The sequence below is a fragment of the Podarcis pityusensis genome, assembly GCF_964106645.2.
Source record: "Podarcis pityusensis genome assembly, chromosome: 11".
Classification (NCBI taxonomy): domain Eukaryota; kingdom Metazoa; phylum Chordata; class Lepidosauria; order Squamata; family Lacertidae; genus Podarcis; species Podarcis pityusensis.
The window spans coordinates 8447935-8474496 of NC_138036.1; the positions used below are offsets into that span (position 1 = coordinate 8447935).

Here is a 26562-nt window from a genome sequence, read left to right on the forward strand (position 1 = left end):
GAATTTCTGTGCAATTATTTATTGATATTCTGAGAGTTCATTTTGTTGTGCGCTATTATATCCTGACGGGTCATTACATATTACTTTATTTGATAGGTTAAGAACCCTCATTATTTTTTATTGATTTATTTGTACCAGATCAGTTTGCTATTAAGATGTGTAAGTAAAGGTAAAGGGATCCCCTGACCATTAGGTCCAGTTGTGACCGACACTGGGGTTGCGGCGCTCATCTCGCTTTATTGGCCGAGGGAGCCGGCGTACAGCTTCCGGGTCATGTGGCCAGCATGACTAAGCTACTTCTGGGGAACCAGAGCAGCGCACGGAAACGCTGTTTACCTTCCCGCCGGAGTGGTACCTATTTATCTACTTGCACTTTGACGTGCTTTCGAACTGCTAGGTTGGCAGGAGCAGGGACCGAGCAACGGGAGCTCACCCCGTCACGGGGATTCGAACCACTGACCACCTGATCGGCAAGCCCTAGGCTGTGTGGTTTAACCCACAGTGCCACCTGCGTCCCAAACAATAATATAGAAAGGTGGAGTACTAATTAAAGGAGAGAAACAGAAAGCTTCAAAAAGTCCGTAGCTGAGTGTGGGCGCTCCGGAGCTGATTGAAGACATTCCTTAAAAGCGTGTGGTACAGTCCTCTCAGGATGCTCATGCAGGAGCCCATTCCAGAAGCATTTCTGCAAGTCAAGAGGCTTCTGCAAGTCAAAGATGAAAGCTATGGAAAAACTCTGGTCTAGGGGGCTAAGCAACAAGGCACGTTAGGCCTCACCATTTCTTGGGAGGGGAAATTCAAACAACCAAATTCCCCCACACCACTAATACCTGCATTCTGAAATAGCTGTGTTTTATAATACAGTGGTACCTCGCAAGACGAATGCCTCGCAAGACAAAAAACGCGCAAGACGAAAGAGTTTTCCCTTTTTTGAGTCGTTCCGCAAGACGAATTTCCCTATGGGCTTGCTTCGCAAGACGAAACGTCTTGCGAGTTCTTGCAAGTTTGTTTCCTTTTTCTTAAAGCCGCTAAGCCGTTAATAGCCGCTAAGCCGCTAAGCCGCGCTTCGCAAGACGAAAAAACCGCAAGACGAAGAGACTCGCGGAACGGATTAATTTCGTCTTGCGAGGCACCACTGTATTAATATTATTAATAATAATTTATTTATATGCCACCCATCTGACTGGGTTGCCACAGCCACTCTGAGCAGCTTCCAGCAAATTAAACACATTTATTTAACTGTGTTTATATCCTGCCTTTCTCTCCAGGGAGCTCAAGGTGGTGCACACACAGTTCTGGCCCTCCTCATTTAACTAACTCCCAGAACAACCACCCTGTGAGGTTGGCTAGGCTGACAGGCAGCAACTGGCCCAGTGGGGATTCAAACCCTGGCCTCCCAAGGTCTTAGTCTGACACTCTAACCCAGTGTTTCCCAAACTTGGGACTCCAGCTTTTTGGGGGGAGTACAAATCCCATCATCCGTAGCTAGGAGAATGAGTGGTCAGGGATAATGGGAACCGTAGTCCAAAAACAGCTGGAGACGCAAATTTGGGAAACACTGCTCTAAAAAGGTAAGAAAAGGTAAAGGACCCCTGGATGGTTAAGTCCAGTCAAAGGCGACTATGGGGTTGCGGCGCTCATCTCGCTTTCAGGCCGAGGGAGCCAGCGTTTATCTGCAGAAAGCTTTTCTGGGTTATGTGGGCAGCATGACTAAACCACTTCTGGCACAACGGGACACCGTGACGGAAACCAGAGCGCAGGGAAATGCCGTTTACCTTCCCACTGCAACGGTACCTATTTATCTACTTGCACTGGTGTGCTTTTGAATTGCTAGGTTGGCAGGAGCAGGGACCAAGCAACGGGAGCTCACTCAGTCACGGGGATTCGAACCGCCGTCCTTCCGATCGGCAAGCCCAAGAGGCTCCGTGGTTTAGACCACAGCGCCACCCACGTCCCATGCCACTAACCACTACGCTACCCTGCATCTCTGCTTCTTTATAAAACGTTACGTCTCCGGAGGGCTGAACCACCTGATTTTCTGCGAACGTATGAACCGGCTTTTAGAAACGTGCTTCGGTTACTTCACCTGGATGGGCTGCTGTTCGTCCTTGAAAGTCCACAGGCGGCTCCTGGCACTCTGGCAATCCAAGGCAATAGTTTGTAGCTCCGCTTCGGCAAGGAGCAGCTGCTTGCGGCAGCGCCAGTAGTTCAGCAGCAGCTCAAAGAACTCGTGCCTGTCCTGGTGCGCCACAGTCCCAAACTCTTCCACGTAGGCGTCGACGTTCTCCAGCCAGGAGCAGGGCTCAAAGACCTTCAGCTGCTCTCGGGTGAAAGGCAACAGCTGTGGCTCTGCCGGGATCTCAGGGTAAAGCCTCTCCTTCGGTTTGACGGGAGCAACCGCAACCGCTGCCAGCCTCTCCCTGAACAGCTCCAGCGGGAGATCCGGATAGAGCATTTTGGGAGCGGATTTCTGAACCTCCTCTTTGCTGGGGGCACAGACGGCGGGTAGAACCTCTTCCGAAGGATGGGAAACAGACTGCTTGTCACTGCGTACGGTCTCAGTCTCTGGGTCCTGCGCACTCCCCAGCAAAGGCGCGCAAGGAGCATTGCTTTCCGACAGGTCGCAGGAAGCAACTGCTTCGGCGAGGCTCTGAGGACTGGCTGGGTTTCCCCCGGTACTTTTCTCCTCCTGCAAAGCTCTGCCTGCAAATTCTTCCCCCTGGATCGGGGGCTCCAACGGGGCAGTTGCTGGAGATCCTTCATTTTCTACAGTTACTGCACTCGGTGGGACATCGCAGGCATCCTTCACATTTTCTCTCTCTTTGGCTTTGTTGCAGAGCCTGGGATCTGGAAGGCGTTCTCCCTGGGTGTCGCAGGACCGAGATGGTTCTTCTCCATCTCTAACTGAATCTGGAAGAGACAGCTGAGAGGCGACGCTCTCCTCCTCTTCACTTTTTTTCTTTTTTTCCTAGTGGAAAGAATTGGGGGGGAGAGAGATAGCAACACTGAAGAATGAGATTTGAGGAACAAAAGACCCATAGGAACGTAAGATGGTCCCTTATGGGGAGTAATAATAATAATAATAATAATAATTTATTATTTATACCCCACCCATCTGGCTGGGTTTCCCCAGCCACTCTGGGTGGCTTCCAACAGAATATTAAAATACAAGAGTCTATTAAACATTAAAAGCTTCCCTAAACAGGGCTGCCTTCAGATGTCTTCTAAAAGTTTGGTAGTTATTTTTCTCTTTGACATCTGGTGGGAGGGCGTTCCACAGGGCAGGTGCCACTACCGAGAAGGCCCTCTGCCTGGTTCCCTGTAACTTGGCTTCTCACAGCGAGGGAACCACCAGAAGGCCCTCGGCACTGGACCTCAGTGTCTGGGCAGAACGATGGAGTAAGGCCATTGATCCATCTAGCTCAGCAATGTCCACACTGACTGGTAGCAACTATCTGGGATTTCAGACAAAAGGCATTACCTGTCTCACCTAGAGATGCGAGGGGTTGATCCTGGGATCTTGTGTATGCAAAGGAGATACTCTACCACTGAAGGAGCTGCTCAATCACACACACAGATAGAGATAGATGATAGATAGATAGATAGATAGATGATAGATATCCTGATCTACAGGCCCAGACGATGGCTCGTGAGAGTGACTGGGTGCAGGGATACCGAAGAAGAATGCCAAAAACACCAGAGTGTTCGGTATACCTGAAGGAGCGTCTCCAGCCCCATCATTTAGCCCGGACAATGAGGTCCAGCGCCGAGGGCCTTCTGGCAGTTCCCTCCCTGTCAGAAATGAAGTTACAGGGAACCAGGCAGAGGGCCTTCTTGGTAGTGGCACCCGCCCTGTGGAATGCCCTCCCACCAGATGTCAAGGAAATAAACAACTACAGTGGTACCTCGGGTTACATACGCTTCAGGTTACATATGCTTCAGGTTACAGACTCCGCTAACCCAGAAATAGTACCTTGGGTTAAGAACTTTGCTTCAGGTTGAGAACAGAAATCGTGCTCCGGCGGCGCGGCAGCAGCGGGAGGCCCCATTAGCTAAAGTGGTGCTTCAGGTTAAGAACAGTTTCAGGTTAAGAATGGACCTCCCGAACAAATTAAGTACTTAACCCGAGGTACCACTGTGTCTGACTTTTAGAAGACATCTGAAGGCAGCCCTGTTTAGGTAAGTTTTTAATGTCTGATGTTTTATCAAGTTTTTAATATTCTGTTGGGAGCTGCCCGGAGTGGCTGGGGAAACCCAGCCAGATGGGTGAGGAATAAATAAATAAACAAATTATTATTATTATTATTATTATTATTATTATTATTATTCTCTATTAAAGAAAGTGTAGACTTACAGCAAAACAGGCTGCCAGTTCTCCTAGCTTTTGCAACCAGGAGCTGCCTTGTCTGCACCTAAGCAAATATTTATATATTCTTTATACAGAAAAGAAGCATACATCATTCCACGACTAAATGAGGGCATTGGTGCCAAATACCCAACCCTTACAGATAGAGCCCCTCTTCGGATCTCAGAGCTCAGCACCTCAAGCCCCAAAGATAAGGGTAACATCAAAGCAATACAATTAGCCTATATCAAAAGCCGGTGAATGTAAACGTATATGGGTTCACTGCTACAACTATTACCAAACCTCCCCTTTTACTGGAGTACACCTTTAAATTGATGTTTTATTTAGAGTGTTTCGCCCCTTTAGAGTCTATCGCCTTTGTGCGTTCCCCTGCTGCAATCTGCTCTTTTATTGCTTGTTAGAGCTGGGTTGTGTCTGTGTGTTTGTGTGTTCGAGTCTTGTTGTATTTTTAATGTTTTCACTGCAAGCCACCTTGAAGCTGTTGTGACAGGCGAGATAAGAATACCCACAACAAACAACCTCTCACCCGTTTCTCGCAGAAGTGTTTGGCTTGCCACATCATGGAACACTTCCCCAACTAATGAAAGCGCTTTCTGGAAGGGAGTGGGGGAGATGAGAAACCGAAAATGCTGAATGCCAGCCAAGAGCCGAAGGAAATGCCATGTGAGAGTCACATTATTCCCAAGACTCGAGGTTAACTAATGCCACAGATTCAGTTTTCGCCAAACTGGTACCCTGCTGGTACACTGGCTGGGGCTGATGGGAGAATAACCCAAAACATCTGCAAGATACCAGCTTGGCAAAGGATGCCACAGATCACACTGCCTCCCACAGTCATATACGACCTTATCTGACCTTTTCCAGCAGCAAAATAACGCTTATCCACAAAGGCCAGGAGGGGAAGCCTTAAAAAGCAGCCGTAGCATTTCAGCACAAAATCCAGGGTGTGTCCATCAGATTCCAAAGGATCCAAGCTCCCTTGTCCTTTCGAGCAACGAGTACCGTATTTTTCGCTCTATAAGACGCACTTTTTCCCCTTCAAAAATTAAGGGGAAATGTGTGTGCGTCTCATGGAGCAAATGCAGGCTCCTTGGCTTCAGCGATAGCAACGCGAAGCCTCCGAAGTCCAGAGGGAGAGCTCCCCCCACGCTCTGGAGGCTTTGCGTTGCTTTCGCTGAAGTCGCCTGAAGCCCCCGGAGGAGTTCCCGCTGCGCTCCGAAGGCTTGCGGATAGCCGCCTGAAGCCTGGAGAGCGAGAGGGGTCAGTGCACACCAATCCCTCTTGCTCTCCCGGCTTCGCTTCGCTGGAGAGGCGCTGCACAGTTTTCCCTCTCTGCGCAGCGCCCCTTCAGCGAAGTGGGAGGAGAAATGGAAGGGGCTCCGTTTCTCCTGCCGCTTCACTGAAGGGGTGCTGAGAAGAGGGGGAGAATTTTTTTCCCCTGTTCTCCCCCTCCTATGGTCCGGTGCGTCCTATAGAGCAAAAAATACGGTAAGTTTCTAGCCCCCATGACTGCAGCCGTATGCTTATGAAAAGCTAAGGGGCTTTTAATCCTCTCTGACAACAGAACTTGGCCATCAAATCCCACCGATCCCTTTTCCTCTCTCGTTTGCTGAAGCTGCTTTCACTGAGGGCTTGGGGTATATAGAATAGTGGAGCAAGCAAGGCAGAATATGCACTGGCCACAATGACGCAGAGAGAATCAGAGGCAGCAGGGAGAAGAGGAGAGAGAGAGAAGAGAAAGGAATACGCAAATATTAGAAGCAAGGAGCTTCTTCTAAGCCTCACTTCTGACTCTAGGAGTGTTCACCCGCGCCCGTTACATTCAGCACATGTAAAATCTGTACCACTGTTGATGCTGACCTTAGAAGAAGAAGAAGAAGAAGAAGAAGAAGAAGAAGAAGAAGAAGAGTTTGGATTTGATATCCCGCCTTTCACTCCCCTTAAGGAGTCTCAAAGCGGCTAACATTCTCCTTTCCCTTCCTCCCCCACAACAAACACTCTGTGAGGTGAGTGGGGCTGAGAGACTTCAAAGAAGTGTGACTGGCCCAAGGTCACCCAGCAGCTGCATGTGGAGGAGCGGGGAATCGAACCCGGTTCCCCAGATTACGAGACTACCGCTCTTAACCACTACACCACACTGGCTCTCCAAACAGCCTCAGTCCAGTATATCTGAAGGAGCATCTCCACCACCATCATTCTGCCAGGACACTGAGGTCCAGTGCTGAGGGCCTTCTGGCGGTTCCCTCACTGCAAGAAGCCAAGTTACAGGGAACCAGGCAGAGGGCCTTCTCAGTAGTGGCGCCCTCCCTGTGGAACGCCCTCCCACCAGATGTCAAAGAGAACAACAACTACCAGACTTTTAGAAGACATCTGAAGGCAGCCCTGTTTAGGGAAGCTTTTAATGTTTGATGTATTACAGTATTTTAATATTTTGTTGGAAGTTGCCCAGAGTGGCTGGGGAAGCCCAGCCAGATGGGCGGGGTATAAATAATTATTATTAATTATTATTATTATTATTATTACCTGTGTACATGTTCACGGAACTGTATAAAATCAACAAGCATGCACTCCTTCACACATACCCTTGTATAACTGTAGAGACAGCTTGCAGCTGGGTTTGGTATAACATGTGAACAAGCCTTTTATTCTTATTTCAACCATTTCAAAGACCACCAGCAGAACACTAAAGCCTAACCTGGATTCTGCACATCCTTGCCCCAAAGTCCTCCAAATGCCTTTGTACTTTTCTGGCACTTTTGTCTGCATTTTGTGTATTCACCTGCTTTGCCTCAAAACCCACCTGCCCCTTCGATCTCTTTCCCCAAGTGAAAGTGAAAGTCCATGCATCAAACTGCCTCCTCCATCCTTCCCTCAGCTTCGTGGTTTCTCAATACCTCCAACGCTTAAATGGTTGCCGTCTTGTAGAGCTTCAAACCGACTTCTCTGCTTACGAAACTCCATGAAATGCCAGGCATGCTGATGAGCAGCAGCAACGTAGCAGCGCTAGAACTTCCACTTAATCCATCAATAAACAAACACTTCCTGGATACAAAGAATGGTATTACAATCCAGCGTTGCAGCAACATCTGATTGCATCTCCATGGCCATCAAGGGTTGCCAGAGTAAAATTCCATAAATGTGGACAGAACGTATAAGCTGCTTTGCTAGATCAGGCTAGAAGGCCATAGCCTAGCCTTTTGTTTCAAACACTGGCCAGCCAGACTTTTCAAAGCCCTTGCAAGGATGGCAAGATGGAGCCTCCCTATGGAGGGGCAGCTCTATCTGGGAGATAGCCTCCCTCAAGAGGCAGTTTTGATTGTCAACAGCCTACAGAGTCAGATTTAAGGTGCTGGTTTTGACCTTTAAAGCCCTTTACGGCCTAGGACCCTCGTACCTATGGAACCACCTCTCCTGGTATGCCCCACGGAGGACCTTAAGGTCCATAAATAGCAACACCCTAGAGGTCCCGGGCCCTAAGGAAGTTAGATTAGCCTCAACCAGAGCCAGGGCCTTCTCAACACTGGCTCCAGCCTGGTGGAACGCTCTGTCTCATGAGACCAGGGCCCTGCAAGATCTGAGTTCTTTCCGCAGGGCCTGTAAGACAGTTGTTCCACCTGGCCTTTGGCTTGGAGTCAATTTGATCCCCCCCTTTCTTTTTTCCTTTCTCCTCCTGTGATGAGGCTGCATTTTAATGTTTCAATGTTTTAATGATGTATTTTAATCTTGTATTCATTCAACTTGTTTTTATTATTGCTTCTTAGCCGTCCTGATCCCAGCCTTGGCTGGGGAGGGCAGGGTACAAATAAAATTTATTATTATTATTATTATTATTATTAAATGGAGCCTCCTTGCCTAAAGACAGTCTACCTGCAAAATAACCAAATGAAGCTTTCCTGTGTAGAGAATGAGTCTACCTGTGGGCCACCTGAATTGAGAGCTCCCTCACCCCACTTGCTGAGAGGCAGTCTACCTCTGTTATACCTACACAGAGCCTACCTACCGAGAAGCAGTCTACCTGTGAGCCGCCAGAATGGAACTTGCTTGCTGACAGGCATAGTTGAGAGGCAGCTTACAGAATACCTAAATGGAGCCTCCAATATCGAGAAACAGACCACCTGCCAGCTGCCTAAGTGGAACCTCTTTGTTGAGAGGCAGTCTACCTGCAAGAGGCCCTAATGGAGCGGCCCCTATTGGTAAACAGGCTACCAGCCGCCTAAATGGATCCTTCCCGCTGAGAGGCAGTCTACCTGCGTGATGGAGGCAAAAAATAGTCTACCTGTAAAAAGTCTTAATGGAGCATCCCCTATTGAGAAACAGCCTACCTCCAAAATGCCTTAGTAGAGCTTCCCTGCTAAGAGGCAGTCCACCTGTGAGATGCCTTAATGGACCCCCCCCACACACACACACACCCTAAAAGAGAGAGTCAGTCTCTGAAATACTGTACCTAAATGCAGCCTCTTCCGTCAAGCAGCAGTCTACCTGCAAGAAGCCTCAGTGGAGCTTCCCTGCTAGGGGGCAGTCTACCTTAATGGAACCTCCCCTAATGAGAAACAGACCACCTGCCAGCTGCCTAAGTGGAACCTCTCTGTTGAGAGGCAGTCTACCTGCAAGAGGCCTTAATGGATTTTCCACCCCTTAAGAAAGAGAGTCAGTCTCTGAAATACTGTACCTAAATGCAGCCTCTTCTGTCAAGCAGCAGTCTACCTGTAAGAAGACTCAGTGGAGCTTCCCTGTTAGGGGGCAGCCTACCTATAAGATGCCTTAATGGAAACAGTCTACCTGTGAGAATCCTTGATGGATTTCCCACCTACCCTCCAAAAAGGCAGCCAGCCTTTGAAATACCTAAGTGAAGCCTCTCCTGTATAGCAGCAATCTACCTACGAGAAGCCTCAGTGAAGCCTCCCTGCTAGAGGGCAGTCTACCTGTGAGATGCCTCAATGGAGCCTCCCCCCCCCAAAAAAAAGGCAGCCAGTCTCTGCAGCCTCTTCTGTCAAGCAGCAGTCTACCTGTGAGAAGCCTCAGTGGAGCTTCCCTGCTAGGGGGCAGTCTACCTATGAGATGCCTTAATGGATTACCCACCCCCCAAAAAGGCAGTCGGCCTCTGAAATACCTAAACGGAGCTTCTCCTGTACAGCAGCAGTCTACCTGCGAGAAGCCTCAATGAAGCCTCCCTGCTAGAGGGGAGTCTACCTGTCCTATAAGATGCCTTAATGGTGCCTCCCCTAATGAGAAACAGCCTACCTGCAAAATGCCTCAGTGGATCCTCCCTGCTAAGAGGCAGCCTACCTGTGAGATGCCTTAATAGAGCCTCCCCCCCCCAAAAAGGCAGTCAGCCTCTAGAACACCTAAATGGAGCCTCTTCTATCCAGGAGCAGCCTACCTGTGACATGCCTTAACAGAGCCCCCCACCCCAAACATCAGAAAGGGAGGCAGCCTCTGAAATGCAGCCTCTTCTGGCATGCAGCAGTCTACCTACGAGAAGCCTCAGTGGAGCTTCCCTGCTAGGGGGCAGCCTACCTATGAGATGCCTTAATGGAACCTCCCCTAATGAAAAACAGTCTTCCTGTGAGAATCCTTGATGGAGCTTCCCTGCTAAGAGGCAGTCTACCTATGAGATGCCTTAAAAGATTTCCCACCCCCCCACCCCCAAAAAAGGCAGTCAGCCTCTGAAATACCTAAATGGAGCCTCTTCTGTACAGCAGCAGTCTACCTGCGAGAAGTGTTGGCGCAGCCTCCCTGCTAGAGAACAGTCTACCTGTGAGAAGCCTTAATGGATTTCCCTCCCTCCCACCCCCCCACCCCCCAAAAAGGCAGCCAGCCTCTGAAATACCTAGATGCAGCCTCTTCTGTCAAGCAGCAGTCTACCTGCGAGAAGCCTAGTGGAGCCTCCCTGCTAGGGGGCAGTCTACCTGTGAGATGCCTTAATGGACTTCCCTCCCACCCCCCCACCCCCCAAAAAGGCTAGTGGAGCTTCCCTGCTAGAGGGCAGTCTACCTGTCCTATAAGATGCCTTAATGGCGCCTCCCCTAATGAGAAACAGTCTACCTGTCAGAAGCCTTGATGGGGCTTCCCTGCTAAGAGGCAGTCTACCTATGAGATGCCTTAATGGATTTCACTCCCACCCACCCCCAAAAAGGCAGCCAGCCTCTGAAATACCTAAATGCAGCCTCTTCTGTCAAGCAGAAGTCTACCTGCGAGAAGCCTCAGTGGAGCCTCCCTGCTAGGGGGCAGTCTACCTGTGAGATGCCTTAATGGACCCCCCCCCCATACACACACACACCCTAAAAGAGAGAGTCAGTCTCTGAAATACTGTACCTAAATGCAGCCCCTTCCGTCAAGCAGCAGTCTACCTGCGAGAAGCCTCAGTGGAGCCTCCCTGCTAGGGGGCAGTCTACCTGTGAGATGCCTTAATGGACCCCACCCCAAACATCAGAAAGGCAGCCAGCCTCTGAAATACCTAAATGGAGCCCTCCTGTATAGCAGCAGTCTACCTGCGAGAAGCCTAGTGGAGCCTCCCCGCCGAGAGGCAGTCTACCTGCGAGGCAGCAAGGCGCCCGCCTGCCTCCCTCCCTCCCTCGCTCCCCGGGTTACCTTGGTCCTTCCCCGGCTGCTCCTCGGCCTGCTCCGGGGCTTGACGGCCTCCGCCATGCCGCCCGCCTCGCCCTCCGACGCCCGGGCAGGGTCTCCCTCCCTCCCTCCTCTAGGGTTGTTGCTCTGGGCTCCCGCCGCGTCACGTGGCGCCAGGCCACGCCTCCCCCGAGCCGTAGAGATACGAAGAGAAGCCTAATAGAGTGATGCTGCCATACACAATTATAGCCACGCCGAAAGGGCGGCTTTTTCTCTTTTTTCCCTCGCTTTTCCTCCCCAATTCTTTCTTATTTGCTGATATTGCTTTTCTCACCCCGCACCTCCGTCACTGCCAGGCTGCAACCAGGAAGCCTGGCCTCCAAGTCGAGTCGCTGCGGCAGCTCTACTTTTTTAGTACATCTACGGCCACTCTCCTTTCCGCCAATCGCTGCCGAGCGAGACGCGGAAGCGACGGGCGGCGAAGAGGGTTATAAAAGGGGGAGAAATAAGCGCCCGCGGTTCCGGCGCTCTGTTCGCAGCAGCGACCCCTGGCGGGGCGGGGTGGGAATTGCGATTCTATGAAGGTCTATAACGGGAGCGATTATTCCCTGCTACGTTGTTCTGCCAACTGATTGGTTCAAAATTGGGAAAGGAGTACGACAAGGCTGTATATTGTCTCCCTGCTTATTTAACTTATATGCAGAATTCATCTTGAGAAAGGCTGGGCTGGATGAATCCCAAGCCGGAATTAAGATCGCTGGAAGAAATATCAACAACCTCAGATATGCAGATGACACAACATTGATGGCAGAAAGTGAGGAGGAATTAAAGAACCTTTTAATGAGGGTGAAAGAGGAGAGTGCAAAATATGGTCTGAAACTCAACATAAAAAAAACGAAGATCATGGCCACTGGGCCCATCACCTCCTGGCAAATAGAAGGGGAAGAAATGGAGGCAGGGAGAGATTTTACTTTCTTGGGCTCTATGATCACAGCAGATGGTGACAGCAGTCACAAAATTAAAAGACACCTGCTTCTTGGGAGAAAATCAATGACAAACTTAGACAGCATCTTAAAAAGCAGAGACATCACCTCGCCAACATAGGTCTGTATAGCTAAAGCTATAGTTTTCCCAGTAGTGATGTATGGAAGCGAGAGCTGGACCAAAAAGAAGGCTGATCACCGAAGAATTGATGCTTTTGAATTATGGTGCTGGAGGAGACTCTTGAGAGTCCTGTGGACTGCAAGAAGATCAAACCTCTCCATTCTTAAGGAAATCAGCCCTGAGTGCTCACTGGAAGGACAGATCCTGAAGCTGAGGCTCCAATACTTTGGCCACCTCATGAGAAGAGAAGACTCCCTGGAAAAGACCCTGATGTTGGGAAAGATGGAGGGCCCAAGGAGAAGGGGACGACAGAGTACGAGATGGTTGGACAGTGTTCTCGAAGCTACGAACATGAGTTTGACCAAACTGCGGGAGGCAGTGGAAGACAGGAGTGTCTAGCGTGCTCTGGTCCATGGGGTCACAAAGAGTCGGACACGACTAAATGACTAAACAACAACAACAACATTGTTCTGCAAAAAAAGGGGGGCAGAATAAGCGGTATCAGGGGCTGCGAGTCGTGCCTTTAGACTTTAGAACTAATTTCCTTGTAATCCTATATATGCATGTGAAAAAGGGTTGCCTGAAATGAAATTAATGGACTGTGCAGAATTAGATAAATTAACAGGAAGAATTCAAAACCTGCGGGACCAGAGATTCTTAGAAGACTGGAGTAAATATTTGAACTATTTGAAAAGCAATTGTAATAAACAGATCACGCGAGTAGGACTGCAAGAAGTTCTGTAAGGAGGACTATATGAAACATTGCAAGGAAGACTATGAAGAGAATTATTAGTTAATGATAATTAAGAGTAATAGAGAAATTAAGAAATGCAGAATAAGCAATAAAGAACGGAATGGAAAATCTTCAGAAGTTGTTGACGGAAGTCTAAAATATTGTATAAGATAAGAAGTTATGTTAAATGATGGTTGGAAATGATATGTTAAAAAACTAATAAAAAAATATTTTTAAAAAGAGAGAGAAAGGATTGCCCGATTAGACTACTTAGTGCAGGAAAGGAAACTCTGCACGTGCCCAGAGACAAGTAATCCAAGACTGAGATGCAGCGTTATAGCAGCATCTTAAAACAAATCCCAGCCTAGGCTCAACATTTAAACTATCCACTTTTATTTTATTTTTGTTTTTTACAATTAAGCTGCGTAGAATTTTTTATGTCCTTTATTGCAATGACCTCCCGAGGATTATTTTGGGAAGATGCACAGGGGCCAATGAACACGGCCATTTTTTCACTTTTTATTTTATGTCCTCTCATTTTCAGAGTTCCCATGAAAATATCCGGAATGAGGAGGTGACAGGGAAGTGTGAGAAGTCAGTGATTTGGAGGAGAACATAAAATGGACAACAGAGAATCAGTGGAAGTACAGAAAGCTTGCTGTCCGCATTAATTGTCATGGGCTGGCTGGGTGCAGAGGAGTGGGGGGAGGCACCAGCTGGGGGGCACCCCCAGGGAAAGAAGACTCGGAGTCAGGTGGTGGGTCACTGTTGTTGCAGGAACACCCCACCCCCAAACATTTAGTTTGTACAAACTCGACACTCACACACGACATATGCAATGTTTTTGTTATGAATTCATAGAAAATCAACCATACATCGGATCTACACCGATCCACTTTTATTTTGCTCCATGAAGGAAGGACTATCAAAAGGGCATGGTTTCATACAGGACGGCCATAATCCCTTGAGCGTACCAACACGTACACAGGAGCCCTACCCAGTTGGCATGCCAACCTTGATGGTCCTAGACAGAAGACCACCAAGGACACAAAGAACTTGCATATGGGAGTGGATTCAACAAGGACTGAAACAAAGGACAGTGATCAGCTCTTCCCTCTGGGGGCAGGAAACTGCCAGCTCCCCTCTGTCCTCTGGAAAATACTCATGGGGAGGGGGAAAGGAGGGACCAGCCAGGTGACAAGATACTCAGGTTACCTCCACAAACCCCTCCCGCAAACCCTCCTTTTTGTGATGTAGTCATGATGTACTTGTGATGTAGTTCTAGGGGTGTAGCTTGGGGGATTAGTCGCTAATAAAAGTTGGGGTCTTCTTTTGTTCAGGGCTTCCATCTTGTTTCACCTGGTGGCAGGTGGGAGTCCTGTCGCGACAGTCTTCAATAAAGACCAAGCCTATTGGCTGCTGTTTTGCTCTGGTATTCCTGACTGGTGTCCTTGTTTTTTGTCTAAGGGAGCCCTCAGATTTCTCCATTTTATTGAGTGGTCAGAGGGAGAAGCCTGGGAGGAGGAAGTGTCGGAAGCTGAAGAGGCAACAGGGTTTAGTGAGCAGGAAGAGTCTGTGGCAGAGAGCAGTGCAGTAGGTAACCAAACAATTAAACCCCTGTGTTGCAAGCAAATATCAGTAATATCCAAAGCCAACATGATGATCAAGTACAACAATGCGATGTCAATCTCCGTGTTATGAGCACCACCTGGGGTCAGCTTTTTAGGTTTCTTGCAGCATGCAGTCAGTAGCAGTGGTTACATAACTTTAACCCGTTGATGCAGTAAAATAGTGCATTTGAGGTGGGTTTATGCTAGATTGTATAGATCATTCTAGGGACGTGGGTGGCACTGTGGGTTAAACCACAGAGCCTAGGACTTGCCGATCAGAATGTCAGCGGTTCGAATCCCCGCGATGGGGTGAGCTCCCATTGCTCGGTCCCTGCTCCTGCCAACCTAGCAGGTTCGAAAGCATGTCAAAGTGCAGGTAGATAAATAGGTACCGCTCTGGCGGGAAGGTAAACGGCGTTTCTGTGCACTGCTCTGGTTCGCCAGAAGCAGCTAAGTCATGCTGGCCGCATGACCCAGAAGCTGTGCACCGGCTCCCTCGGCCAATAAAGAGATGAGCGCCGCAACCCCAGTCGGCCATAACTGGGCCTAATGGTCAGGGGTCCCTTTACATTTACCTTTATAGATCATTCTGCACATCATTCTGCTTCCTTGATTGGGCTGCAATGCTTCCTTCCCCCACCCCAACGTTGTCACACTATTGCTGCCAGGAGGGGAGCTCTTGCAACAAATTAAAACGGAATCTTTCTGGTTTTAAAGTTGCAGGATTCCAGCAGGAAATTGCAGGGCACAAAATGGCACATCAGCCCCCAAACTTATGCAGGCAACAGAAGTATTAAAAGTGGCATTGCAAAGAACTGCCCCTATACTTTCACAAGAGCACCTGGAGGGGTGATGTGTGAAGGAAGCCCCACAACTGTGCCAGATAACCAGTAGCTGCCTCATTCCCACAACATTTCCTCCGTTTCTCTCACAAGGCAATGCTTTAAAGACAGGGCCTTGCCAGGGCTAGAGAATGAAATTGGGCACAGGAGAAAGGATTAGAAGCCATGGGGAGAGAGGACGGAAGCCTCACTCTGCAGTTTTCTCTAGATTGCAGGCCTCTTCATTCAACAAGCCGCAGTCACACGTTTTCCACCTCTCAAAACCCTGAGGACTAGCCACCCTTATTTAAAATGAAAGGATCGCCTCTCCTGGTATGCCCCGTGGAGGACCTTAAGGTCCACAAATAACAACACTTTGGAGGTCCCGAGCCTCAAGGAGGTTAGATTGGTCTCAACTAGGTCCAGGGCCTTTTCAGCACTGGCCCCGACAGGGTGGAACGCTCTGTCACAAAAGACTAGGGCCCTGCAGGACTTGACATCTTTCTGCAGGGCCTGCAAGTCGGAGCTGTTCCGCCTGGCCTTTGGTTTGACTCAGTCTGACCCTTATGTTTCCCTCCCCTTATGGTCTTGATTTATCGGCTATTTTAAAATGAGACTGCATTTTAAATTGCATTTTAACCTGTATTTTAAATTGGTTTTGTTTTCCCCCTCTCTTTTCCCCCTATTATGTTTTTACTGTGATTTTATTGGTGTTAGCTGACCTGAGCCCGGCTCTGGCCGGGGAGGGCGGGGTATAAATAATTTTTATTATTATTATTATATTATTATTATTCTCAGAAAGCTGCGTTCTGCACCACCAGAGTACACGCAGCAGTGGAGAATTTGAAGAACCCCAGACGTTAGTGCCCTTATCTGATTTTGACTTACAGCCATCGAAAGATGGAATCATTTAAATGATTGAATCGTTTAGAGTCCTTCAGTTCTGGACCTCACTAGACTCAGATTGATGCTTTAAAAAGAAAAAGAAAAATCAACGCTATCTCCCTCTCTTCCATTCCACCCTGCCTTTTTCAATCCTAGCAAAACTAGCCATCATATTAGCATCTCACTGTTCCTGAAAAGAGTTCAGGACAACGTAATGGGATTATCTCATTTTACCCTCACAACAACCATGTGAGGTGGGTCAGATACATAGCGAGCAATGTGCCCAAGGTCATCCACTTATGTATTTTCACTATTAGATGAGGATCTGAATTCAGGAGTCGCACACCCAAACCCAACAGTTGAGACATGAGCCACATCAACAGCTGAGCACTTAAGGGTATCCCCCACTCCCTCAAATGAAAAGTCTTTCGGATTTGTTGTGAGAAAAGCCAGAGGTCTTTTCTGATGCTGGCACACGTCCTCTGTTGTGAATGAAATAATCTCCTCTGGAGACCTTGCTTTTAAACAGTCCAGCCGAAAACACAAGTCTTCAGGGATGGGAGAGTGGAGAGCAAGCCACAGCTTTTAATAAACTGTTATTTTCTCACTTGCTTTCCTCGAGGAGGGGCAGCTGGGCAGAACGGCTTCAAGATCTGGAGAAAAGAAGGACACAGAAAGTGAGCAGAGTGCATCTAAACTGAAGGGAACGGCTAAGGCGGTCAGGCTCCTGCGAGTGCAGAATGGCAGAGCCCACATCCTGGAGGTTGCTGGGAATCAATTCTGTGCTGAATGAATTGACTTCTAATTCATTTTGGGACCAAGCTGGAGGGTTTCTTACAGGGGTGGGGAACCACCGACCGAAGGGACAAATTTGTCCCGCCAGCCCTCCCCATTTGGCTCAATGAAACTGAGGGAAGATTATATTAAAGCTATAGAGGCAATATATAGGAAACAAAAAAACAAACTTATTTTCAATAACGAAATAACAGAAGAATTTTGTATGAAGAGGGGGACAAGACAAGGTTGCCCCTTGTCACCACTACTATTTATTATGGTACTGGAATTATTGATGAATGCCATAAGAAATGATAATAAAATAAAAGGTGTCTCATTAGGGAAAAAGGAATATAAGATCAAAGCATTTGCGGATGACCTGATTCTGAGGGTTGAAAACCCCAAAGAAAGTATAATACAGATAACTGAAAGCGTTTTTATTTTGTAAACCGCTCTGTGACCCTTGGGTGAAGGGTGATAAAGAAATTTAATAAAAAATAAAAAATAAGCCATGAATGACGGGACGTAAACCCGGCCCGGCACTGCTGTATCCCACCCTCAAGACGTCCCTTTTGGAATCAGCAAACTTACACTCTCTGGGCTAGTGGTGATGTATTAAACTGTATCCATCCACCGTAGAATATTCGGGGTCTACTGTAAGAAGCAGATGAACAATAAATTAGCATTGCAAAAGATGGAAAGGGCACATGCGCGACAAGACGGCGCAACTGCCAGGAATCCCCAACTCGACTCAGGAATCCCATAAATGTAGTCCTGAGAGGGGAATCTCCTGACCTCTAGCAAAGGGACCTGTTTATTGAGCATGCATCTTGCTTTGCTTACGCCAGGGGTGCCCAAACTTTTTTCAAAGAGGGCCAAATTTGATGAAGTCGTTGAGTTTTTTGTTTTTTACAATTTTACCCCAAATTGTTGAGGATTGAAGTTGCTGAACTTTTTAAAAGATTTTACCCCAGGACATATACTGCCACGGGGGCCAGATTAAACAAACCAGCGGGCCAGATATTAGGCCCCCAAAACGGACTTTGGATGAGCCCAGCGGTTCCCGAAACGGGACGATTATGTGGGGGGGGCACACGCTAAGAGACAAGGGGGTGACCAGGTGCGGGAGGTGTAATTGAACATCAGTCTTTGTATCACTGGATCAAATTCATCACTTTTGTTGAATCCATTAAACTAAATTGTTCAATTGGATTTTGAACGAATGTGCAGTTGTTTTGAATTTTGCAGTGTGGTTCTCTTCCTTAGTGGTGTTATATACTGAGTTGAATAGGATCCAAAATGCAGCAGTCTGATTGGTCCTAGAACAATAGGATTCAGAATACAGCAGTCTGATTGGTCCTAGAGCAATAGGATTCAGAATACAGCAGTCTGATTGGTCCTAGAGCAATAGGATTCAGAATGCAGCAGTCTGATTGGTCCTAGAGCAATAGGTTTCAGAATGCAGCAGTCTGATTGGTCCACAGGAGCCACCCAATCCAACTCCAGGTGGAAGTGAATCCGCAGCCTGATCGGTCTACAGGAGAATCCCGGAATTAGCCAATCACATGGGGCCCATTGTGTAAATAATGTATATAAAGCAGATATTGTGGGGGAACATCCATTCCTCCTCACTACTATGAGCTGAATAAAGAGCATGAAATCCACACTCGACTTCGAGTATATTTCAGTGGGCTGGGCAAACCACTATTTTAAGCAGTGCTTTTTATAGAGTTGGGTAGAGGGAATTGGAGATGAGTTTATGAAACAAAGAAAGTGGTGGCTCCAGAGGGAGGGCTTGACAGAGTTTCAGGAGGCGATACTAACATTGGTTGAGAAAGAGAGGTATTTGGGGGTTAGTATGACTGCCAAAAATGTGAATCTGCTTAAGGATAACTGTGAAGGATGTTGGATTGAAGAGAAGGGGGATTTGGAAATATGGACAAATCAGAAGTTGTCACTGTTGGGCCGAGTTATTGTGGTGGGGATGAGGGCTGCTGTGTTGTTGAGGATGCTGCTTTTGTTTCAAACACTGCAAGCTCTGGATGGGATGGAGGGTTTCAGGAGGTGGCAGAGGGATGCTCCTAGAGTTGTTTGGCAGGGCAGGAAGCCTCGAGTAAAACTTAAGATATTGATGGATGCCAAAGAAGGAGGAGGACCTGCCCTGCCAGACCTTTAAATTTTGCTGCGAACCATCTGCTTTTTGCTGGTTGAGAGAATGGTTGCTTTTTGAAAACATTGAAGCGTTGGACAATGGCAGATGAAATTGATGGACTATATGGAATTGGCGGAAATGACTGGCAAGATCCGAGACCAGGGTGAAGAGTCGGTGGAAGAAGATTGGAAAAAGTTTAAAGACCATTTATAGAGATATTGTAAAATTAAGGAATGTTAGAAAAATGTTGGAAGGAAATTATATGGCTTTAGCAGAAATGTCATAAGGAATTAGGTATAAATAGATTAATAGAAAATTAAAGGAAAAGTATGACAAGAATGTTTAAGATAATTATAGAACAGAAAACAGAGTAAGATGGAAAGGAATTGCTGAAACAAATAATAGAAGTGGAATACAAAAAGGGAGGCGGGAGGAGGTCGCTGGAAATAAGTGAATGAAATATAAGATATTGAAAATGTTTGAGGTGTTTTTAAACTGTTTTTGCTTGTTTTTGTTTGTTTTTTTAGTCCATGTAGCGTTTTTGTATTGTATTTGCATTGTTTTTTTGTTTTGTTTTTTGTTGTTTTTTTGAAGTATTGTGTTGGAAATGTTAAAAAAGTAATAAAAATCATTTTAAAAAAAAAAGAAAGAAAGAAAGTGGTGGCTCCAAAAACTTTGGGAATCACTGGGTTCGGCTCTGTCCGGTCATTACTGAGCATTTGTTGGGATTTCCTTGCAGGGAGGTTATACGAAAAAATAGCAATGGTCCTGAATTCATCTTGACTTGCTTGCATCACATCTTCCCAGTAAACATTAGCTCATCTCACATTTTTTCAGTGAATCTCCCCATCAATTTCTAAACCTTAAAAGAAAGCGAGTTTGTTGCACATGGGTGACAGATTAAAGTGTGCGAGCAAACCTAAATTTTCTGGTATGCACTTCAATCTCTCCCCGAAAATACTGATAGTCTGGAGGCGACCAGAGAATTTACAGCACCATCATACTACAGGAATTCCCAGAGTTTCAGGGCAGAGCAAGATGGTGGGCATCTGTGTCGGCTCCCCCCTCTCAACATAAAAAGCATCAGCAGCAAAATTCTCAAAAAAATGCAGCTGGTTTGGAAGAAAACTTCGGGTTACTTACATGGCCCGCTGGAAGGAATAGGTAGCTTTGGCCTCCTGCCGAGAGAGAAGAAAAAATCATTTATTTTTTCATTTGTTGAATTTTTATACAGCCCTTCATTTTAGGATCACAGAGAGGTTTGTGGTATAAAAATACAAAACACGGTAACAAAGCAAACAATAACACGCACACACATACACAGTTTAAAAAGGCCATAGATTATTTAATTAGCCAAAAGCCTGGGAGAAGAGGGAAGTTTTTGCCTGGCACCTAAACTGAAGGACAAATGGCTTCTGATGGGTCTGGACTCTGGAGTAAATTTCTTGAGCAGAGCTACAGGAGCAGCAGGTGTGCTGTTTCTTAGTTGCTGTCTTGCCAAACGGGAGATATGGGAGAGGGAGGAGATAGCCTCGTTTCAGTTAACCCCAGTGGAAATTATCAACACCACCCCTCCTAGCCAGAAAATGGGTGGAAATGAACTTCCACGGGGCACTCTGTGAACGTGACGAAGCAATCCACCTGTAAACAAATCCTTGCGTTGCCCGGAATCGTTTTTGTCCAACTGGAAGTGCCGATTCTTGAACAGGGGTGTTTGTTCTGCTCGTGAACCAACACACACGGGAGGAAGGGAGGAAGAACAGGAGGAGGATGGATGGTTCTTTTCCTGTGTTTTTCGGCTCATGGATCCAAGGCCACTTTTCCGGGCAGCTGTCAAGTCACAACCAAACCCGCTCTGAGCATCTTAAAGGCGCCCAAGACCATGCTATTGAAAGGTGCCCCTTCAGCATGTCAGTGTGTAAGACAACAACCTCTCTTCTCCATGTCCCTAACCTGCAAGAAGTTCCACAGTAGTCTCTTATCCTTCATGGAAGTTTCATGGAAGCTTATGAGGAGCTGAAGGAAAAACCTCCCATTACAGACAGAGGCTTTTCTTCTTCTTTTTGGCTTTTAGACAGTTTTCTGCTGAGTCGCTTTGAAAATACTGCAGGGAGAGGGACCAGCAATGAGAATTATTTCTTGACAACCTGGATGACGTCTTCAAGTGGCTGAGTCCTACTTGTTGAGGGCTGGCGCCTAAATATATTCAGTGAAGGTAGCAAGTGTGCCTCCCTGGGGAGAGAGTTCCACAAATGGGGAGCCACTGCAGAAAAGGCCTCGGATGATGATTGCAGGGTCTGGGTTGGTTCAGAGGCAGTCCTTGAGATATTGAGGTCCTGAGCTGTCTAAGTTTTTATAGGTCAAAACCAGCACTTTGAATTGGGCCCAGAAGCTAACTGGCAGCCAGTGCAGTCAAGCCACGATCGGTATAATATGCTCAAACCGTCTTGCTCTGGTGAGCAACCTGGCCACTGAATTCTGCTCTAGCTGAAGTTTCCAAACCATCTTCAGAGGCAGCCCTACATATAATGTGTTGCAGTAATCTAACCTAGAGGTTTATTAAAATATTTAATAGAATTCAGCTTTTAGGGTTGTTGTTGTTGTTCCACTCATATGTCAAAAAGCCTTCTAAGCGGTTTACAACTATAAAATTGATCCATAATCACACCTGCATGTTAACCCAGTAACAGACAGTCTGCACTAGTGAAACCATGAAGCTCCAGTATACGTGAAGGAGCATCTCCACCCCCATCGCTCTGCCCGGACACTGAGGTCCAGCGCTGAGGGCCTTCTGGCGGTTCCCTCATTGCGAGAAGCAAAGCTACAGGGAACCAGGCAGAGGGCCTTCTCGGTGGTAGCACCCTCCCTATGGAACGCCCTCCCATCAGATGTCAAAGAGATAAACAACTACCTGACATTTAGAAGACATCTGAAGGCAGCCCTGTTCAGGGAAGTTTTTAATGTGTGTCATTTTCATGTATTTTAAATCTTTGTTGGAAGCCGCCCGGAGTGGCTGGGGAAACCCAGCCAGGTGGGCAGGGTACAAATAATAAATTATTATTATTATTATTATTATTATTATTATTATTATTAATGCCAGGAGGTGCAATGCCATTAATACCATCTTATATTTATACTACTGAAAGGTTGAAGGTTTGTTTGGTTTTTTTGCATGTTGCTACTTTAGCTATTGGGACGTGGGTGTCGCTGTGGGTTAAACCACAGAGCCTAGGACTTGCCGATCAGAAGGTTGGCGGTTCGAATCCCCGTGACGGGGTGAGCTCCCGTTGCTCGGTCCCTGCTCCTGCCAACCTAGCAGTTCGAAAGCACGTCAAAGTGCAAGGAGGTACTGCTCTGGCGGGAAGGTAAACGGCATTTCCGTGCGCTGCTCTGGTTTGCCAGAAGCAGCTTAGTCATGCTGGCCACATGACCTGGAAGCTGTATGCTGGCTCCTTCGGCCAATAAAGCGGGATGAGCGCCGCAACCCCAGAGTCGGTCATGACTGGACCTAATGGTCAGGGGTCCCTTTACCTTTACCCTACATTAGCTATTAAGCTGCTGTTTTATGCACTCTTATGAAACTGTTCTTAGGACAGTTGGTTTTGAGATGTGTTCCCGTTTTCTCGGCTGCAAGTTGCTCCATTTGCGCAAAGGCAGCACACCACCAAAATGACTGCGATGACTGCCGCCACATTGGCATCCCCTGATGCAACTTAATCAATTAGTTAACTTGCGATTCCCTCCTTTATCCTTACCTCCCGGGGGCTGGGGCTTGATTTCTCCCTGGCGCTGCATTCTTCTGAGTGTTGTAATAGTTTTCATAGACCACTGGATCTGCAGAGAGCGGAAGGGAGAGCAGGCAGATTGCAAAGCGGACATTGTTTTGTAAAAATAAAAAAAATCCTTCCAGTAGCACCTTTAAGACCAACTAAGTTAGTTCTTGGTATGAGCTTTCGTGTGCAAGCACACTTCTTCAGATACGTGCTTTTTTTTTTTTTTTTTTTTTTTTTTTTTTTGACTATGGCAGACCAACATGGCTACCTATCTGTAATTGTTTTGTAAAACAGGCTGAAGAACCATTGGCAAAAGCCACTTGCTTCTTGGCCAAATTTTGGATAGGAAAGCCACTAGAATTGTTACAGCTGGGGAGTAGAACATGCTGGGAGGAACACCCAGACACAACCCTTCCCCCACCCTGAGTGCAACCTTTTTTTAAAAAAGAAAATATTATTGTTATCATTCACTTTAACATACTGTAATGGTTCTAGGGGTTGCTCGTGCGTAAGCCAGTGCAAACACCTGGCTGGATTGCCTGAGTGAACCTTTTCTGTCCGGACAGCCACTCACCCGTGGCTGTCTCAATCGCTGGCAGAATCCGTCAGTGGGCGTTTCTTGAACTTCTTCCAGCAAAGAAGCTCTTTGACGCCTAGTCGCCTCCTACTCTCTCTGCGCGAAAGCCTTCTGCGCAAGGAGGGCGTAGGCAGCGGAGGACCTCTACTCTCCCCGCTCGTCCCCAGCAAGGAGTCATGAGACCGCCTCGCCGCTTCCCCCATCTGCCCCCCTTCTCCACTGGTGCTACACTGATTCTCTTCCCCAGAGGATGGGCTGCCTCTCCCAATCCCGGGACGCTCTCCGGAACCCCTCTGGATTTTGCTCTCTCCCTCCGGCACTGATGGCAGTTCCCTGACACATACCATACAGAAAAAGGAAAGCAAATATCCATCACCACAAGACAACAAAGAAAAAAAAAGATACATCAACTAGTATTCTCTAAACCTTAAAATAAAAATGGTCTTTTTCTATCGACCAGACTGCCTGTCTATTCCTTTTTTCAAATTCTCATTATTTGTTCACTGCCGTTACATAACAAGTTTTTTTTTATAATTTAATAATCTTTAATCCATTCTTAGATTTTACATCATTCTCGAAATGACTACTGAAATTATTTGAATGCTGCAAATGACCTTAAACTACAATTGCTATTTTTCAAATAGATTTTAAAGACTTTCCATTTTGAAATAAATGCCTGTTTCAGTTTGGTGGGGTTTTTTTGTTTTTTCTGACATACTATCTAGTTCCGCATATTCCACCAATTTTTGAATCCATTCTAATCTTGACGGAACTTTGTCACTCTTCCAATCTGCCGCAATGAGAACTCTTGCTGCGAACCGTGGCATATAAAAAGATCTCTGTTACCTTTTTGGGAATATCTGAATCTGTGATTCCCAAAAAGGAAAGCTTCTGGTTTTCTATTAAAGGACATTTTAAGCATTTTTTTCAAATTCTATATGGACGCACTCCCAAAAGACCTTAATTTCTTTACACTGCCACCACATGTGGAATAAAGTACCTGGCTTTTCTTTACACCTCCAACAATTACCTGAGACGCTTTTGTACATCTTAGAATGTTTCCAGGGAGTTAGATACCACCGACGTTGCATTTTAAGTAAATTCTCTCTCAAAGTGTAACAAACCGTAAATTTCCAGTTTATTTTCCACAGGTTTTCCCATTGCTTCATGGTTATTGTGTACCCAAAGTATTGCGACCACTTTATCATGGCATCCGTGACCTCCTCCTCCTTAACTTCCCAGTCAAGGAGGAGTCGGTACCACAGCATGCAACTTTTTGACCCACACATAGTGACATTCCCCCTCTTTCTCTTTACAGAAAAAACGGATACCAAAAAGGGACATGGTTCACCCACTGCTGTGATGTTCTGTGCGCTTCCAGAATCTGAGATGGGTCCACTTACTTGGTGGGACAGTGCCTGTTTTGCGGGCATTCACAAAAAACTCGATGTCCTTCTCGATGCTGCACTGCTCAAGGCTCTTGCGTATCTCCTCGTAGTTCTGCAAGGTGCAAAACAGAAGGAATCATCCCTGGTCCTGAATGGGGTAACTGTGCCCCTGAAGGACCAGGTGCGCAGCCTGGAAGTCATTCTGGACTCACAGCTGTCCATGGAGGCGCAGGTCAATTCTGTGTCCAGGGCAGCTGTTTACCAGCTCCATCTGGTGGGTAGGCTGAAACCCTACTGTCAGGGAACTGACATCGGAGCTAGAGGCGGAGGGAAGGCTCCCAAATGATGCTGGAGAAGGACCCAGCAGGGAGAGAGGCAGCTCAGCAGATGGGGAAGGAAATCAGCGCAACACCAGGGATAAAGGGGGGCAGATGGGGGAATCGGCGAGAGGGCTCCAGGACTCTTCGCCGGACACCAGCGGGGAGAGCACGGGTCCTCCGCTACCCACGCCCTCCCTGCGCAGAAGACTTCCGCACAGGGAGAGTAGGAGGAGACTTGGCGTCAAACAGCTTTTATGCTGGAAAAGGTTTAAGAAACGCCCACTGATGGATTCTGCTAGCGACTGAGGCAGCCACGAAGTGAAGGGCTGTCCAGACAGAAAGGTTTAACAAGGCAACATAGCCAGGAGTGGCGGTAACTTACGCACGAGCGACCCCACACTCATTACACCTACCTGCCTGCAGACTGTCTCGCCAGAGTGGTGCATGCTCTAGTTATCTCCTGCTTGGACTACTGCAATGCACTCTACATGGGGCTGCCTTTGAAGGTGACTTGGAAACTGCAATTAATCCAGAATGCGGCAGCTAGACTGGTGACTGGGAGTGGCGAGGGGAATCTGTGGTTTTCTTTTTCGTGGTGCGGACACAATTTTTCCCCCCACCAACATTTCCCCCCCTCTCCCTCATTGCAGCGGAACCTCCTCCCTCCTCCTCCTGATGTAGCAAATTGCCAGCCAATCGCCTACTAAGGTTTGAAGCCCTGGCCAATGGCAAGCGGCGGCTGCGTGTGGCCAAGAGGAGGAAGGGGGCTGGGCTGAGCTGTCCGAGCGCATTTTCAGCAGCCCCTCGTCGGAGCAAGCTGCTTGCCGCTGCCGCTGCCGCCGCCATTGCTCTGCCAAGCGTGGCTCCTGTGCCTGCCCTTGCGAGCGGCAGAGGCTGTTGTCGTCATTGGAGGAGGAACGAGCAGCCGGAAAGCAGCCCTTTTGGGCTGCTTGCTCCTCCTCTGATGCTGACGCCACCAGCCTCTGCCTCTCGTTAAATAAGTTGGAGTTCTTGTTATTAAATATCCCAAGAAAAAAGCACACCAAGAACTCAGGCCAATGTAAGTTTCAGTAGTGGGAGTGGTCCCTACTCACAAATCAATAGTCGATTGTAACAAAAACTATTCTTGTATTCTGACAAGGATTACAAACTCAAATAACTGACTTCTGACTTCTGATCAATGATTGAAACTAAGACGTTCACGTCGAATCTGACTATGGACTAACATGATCTCATCTCTATCCATAAATTCTTATTTCTAATTCTGTAACGAATTATTGTGTTATACATATTCTTATGAGTTTGAGTTTGTAATCTCTGCCTCTCGGCAGCACCTTAGGTAGGCAGGGGGATGGGAGGGGCTGGGGGAGGGGGGAGAGAAGCCCCCTCTGCCGTGTGCGCATGTGTGCGCATACATGCACTCCAGCCCACCAGGAGGTTTGTGGTGCGGTGAACTGGCCCACCCCCCAAAAAGCTTGCAGACCCCTGCTCT

General features: G+C 47.4%; 2 protein-coding genes across 3 annotated transcripts in view; both read right to left on the reverse strand.

Moving 5' to 3' along the window:
• The window catches only part of EPG5 (ectopic P-granules 5 autophagy tethering factor), an 80586-nt gene extending 69507 nt beyond the window's left edge, over nt 1-11079 (reverse strand). Inside the window, exons 1-2 of the mRNA XM_080973362.1 lie at nt 10958-11079; nt 2087-2968 (exon numbers count right to left, since the gene is read on the reverse strand). Coding sequence (XP_080829488.1) covers nt 2087-2968; nt 10958-11014 — 939 coding nt within the window. The 5' untranslated portion in view covers nt 11015-11079. The remainder of the gene's footprint in view (nt 1-2086; nt 2969-10957) is intronic.
• Nucleotides 11080-16301: 5222 nt separating this feature from the next.
• The window catches only part of PSTPIP2 (proline-serine-threonine phosphatase interacting protein 2), a 59725-nt gene continuing 49464 nt past the window's right edge, over nt 16302-26562 (reverse strand). For both annotated transcript variants that reach the window (XM_080973631.1, XM_080973632.1), the window contains exons 11-15: nt 24766-24862; nt 22768-22846; nt 20156-20190; nt 17452-17514; nt 16302-16739 (exon numbers count right to left, since the gene is read on the reverse strand). In XM_080973631.1, coding sequence (XP_080829757.1) covers nt 17462-17514; nt 20156-20190; nt 22768-22846; nt 24766-24862 — 264 coding nt within the window. In that variant the 3' untranslated portion in view covers nt 16302-16739; nt 17452-17461. The remainder of the gene's footprint in view (nt 16740-17451; nt 17515-20155; nt 20191-22767; nt 22847-24765; nt 24863-26562) is intronic.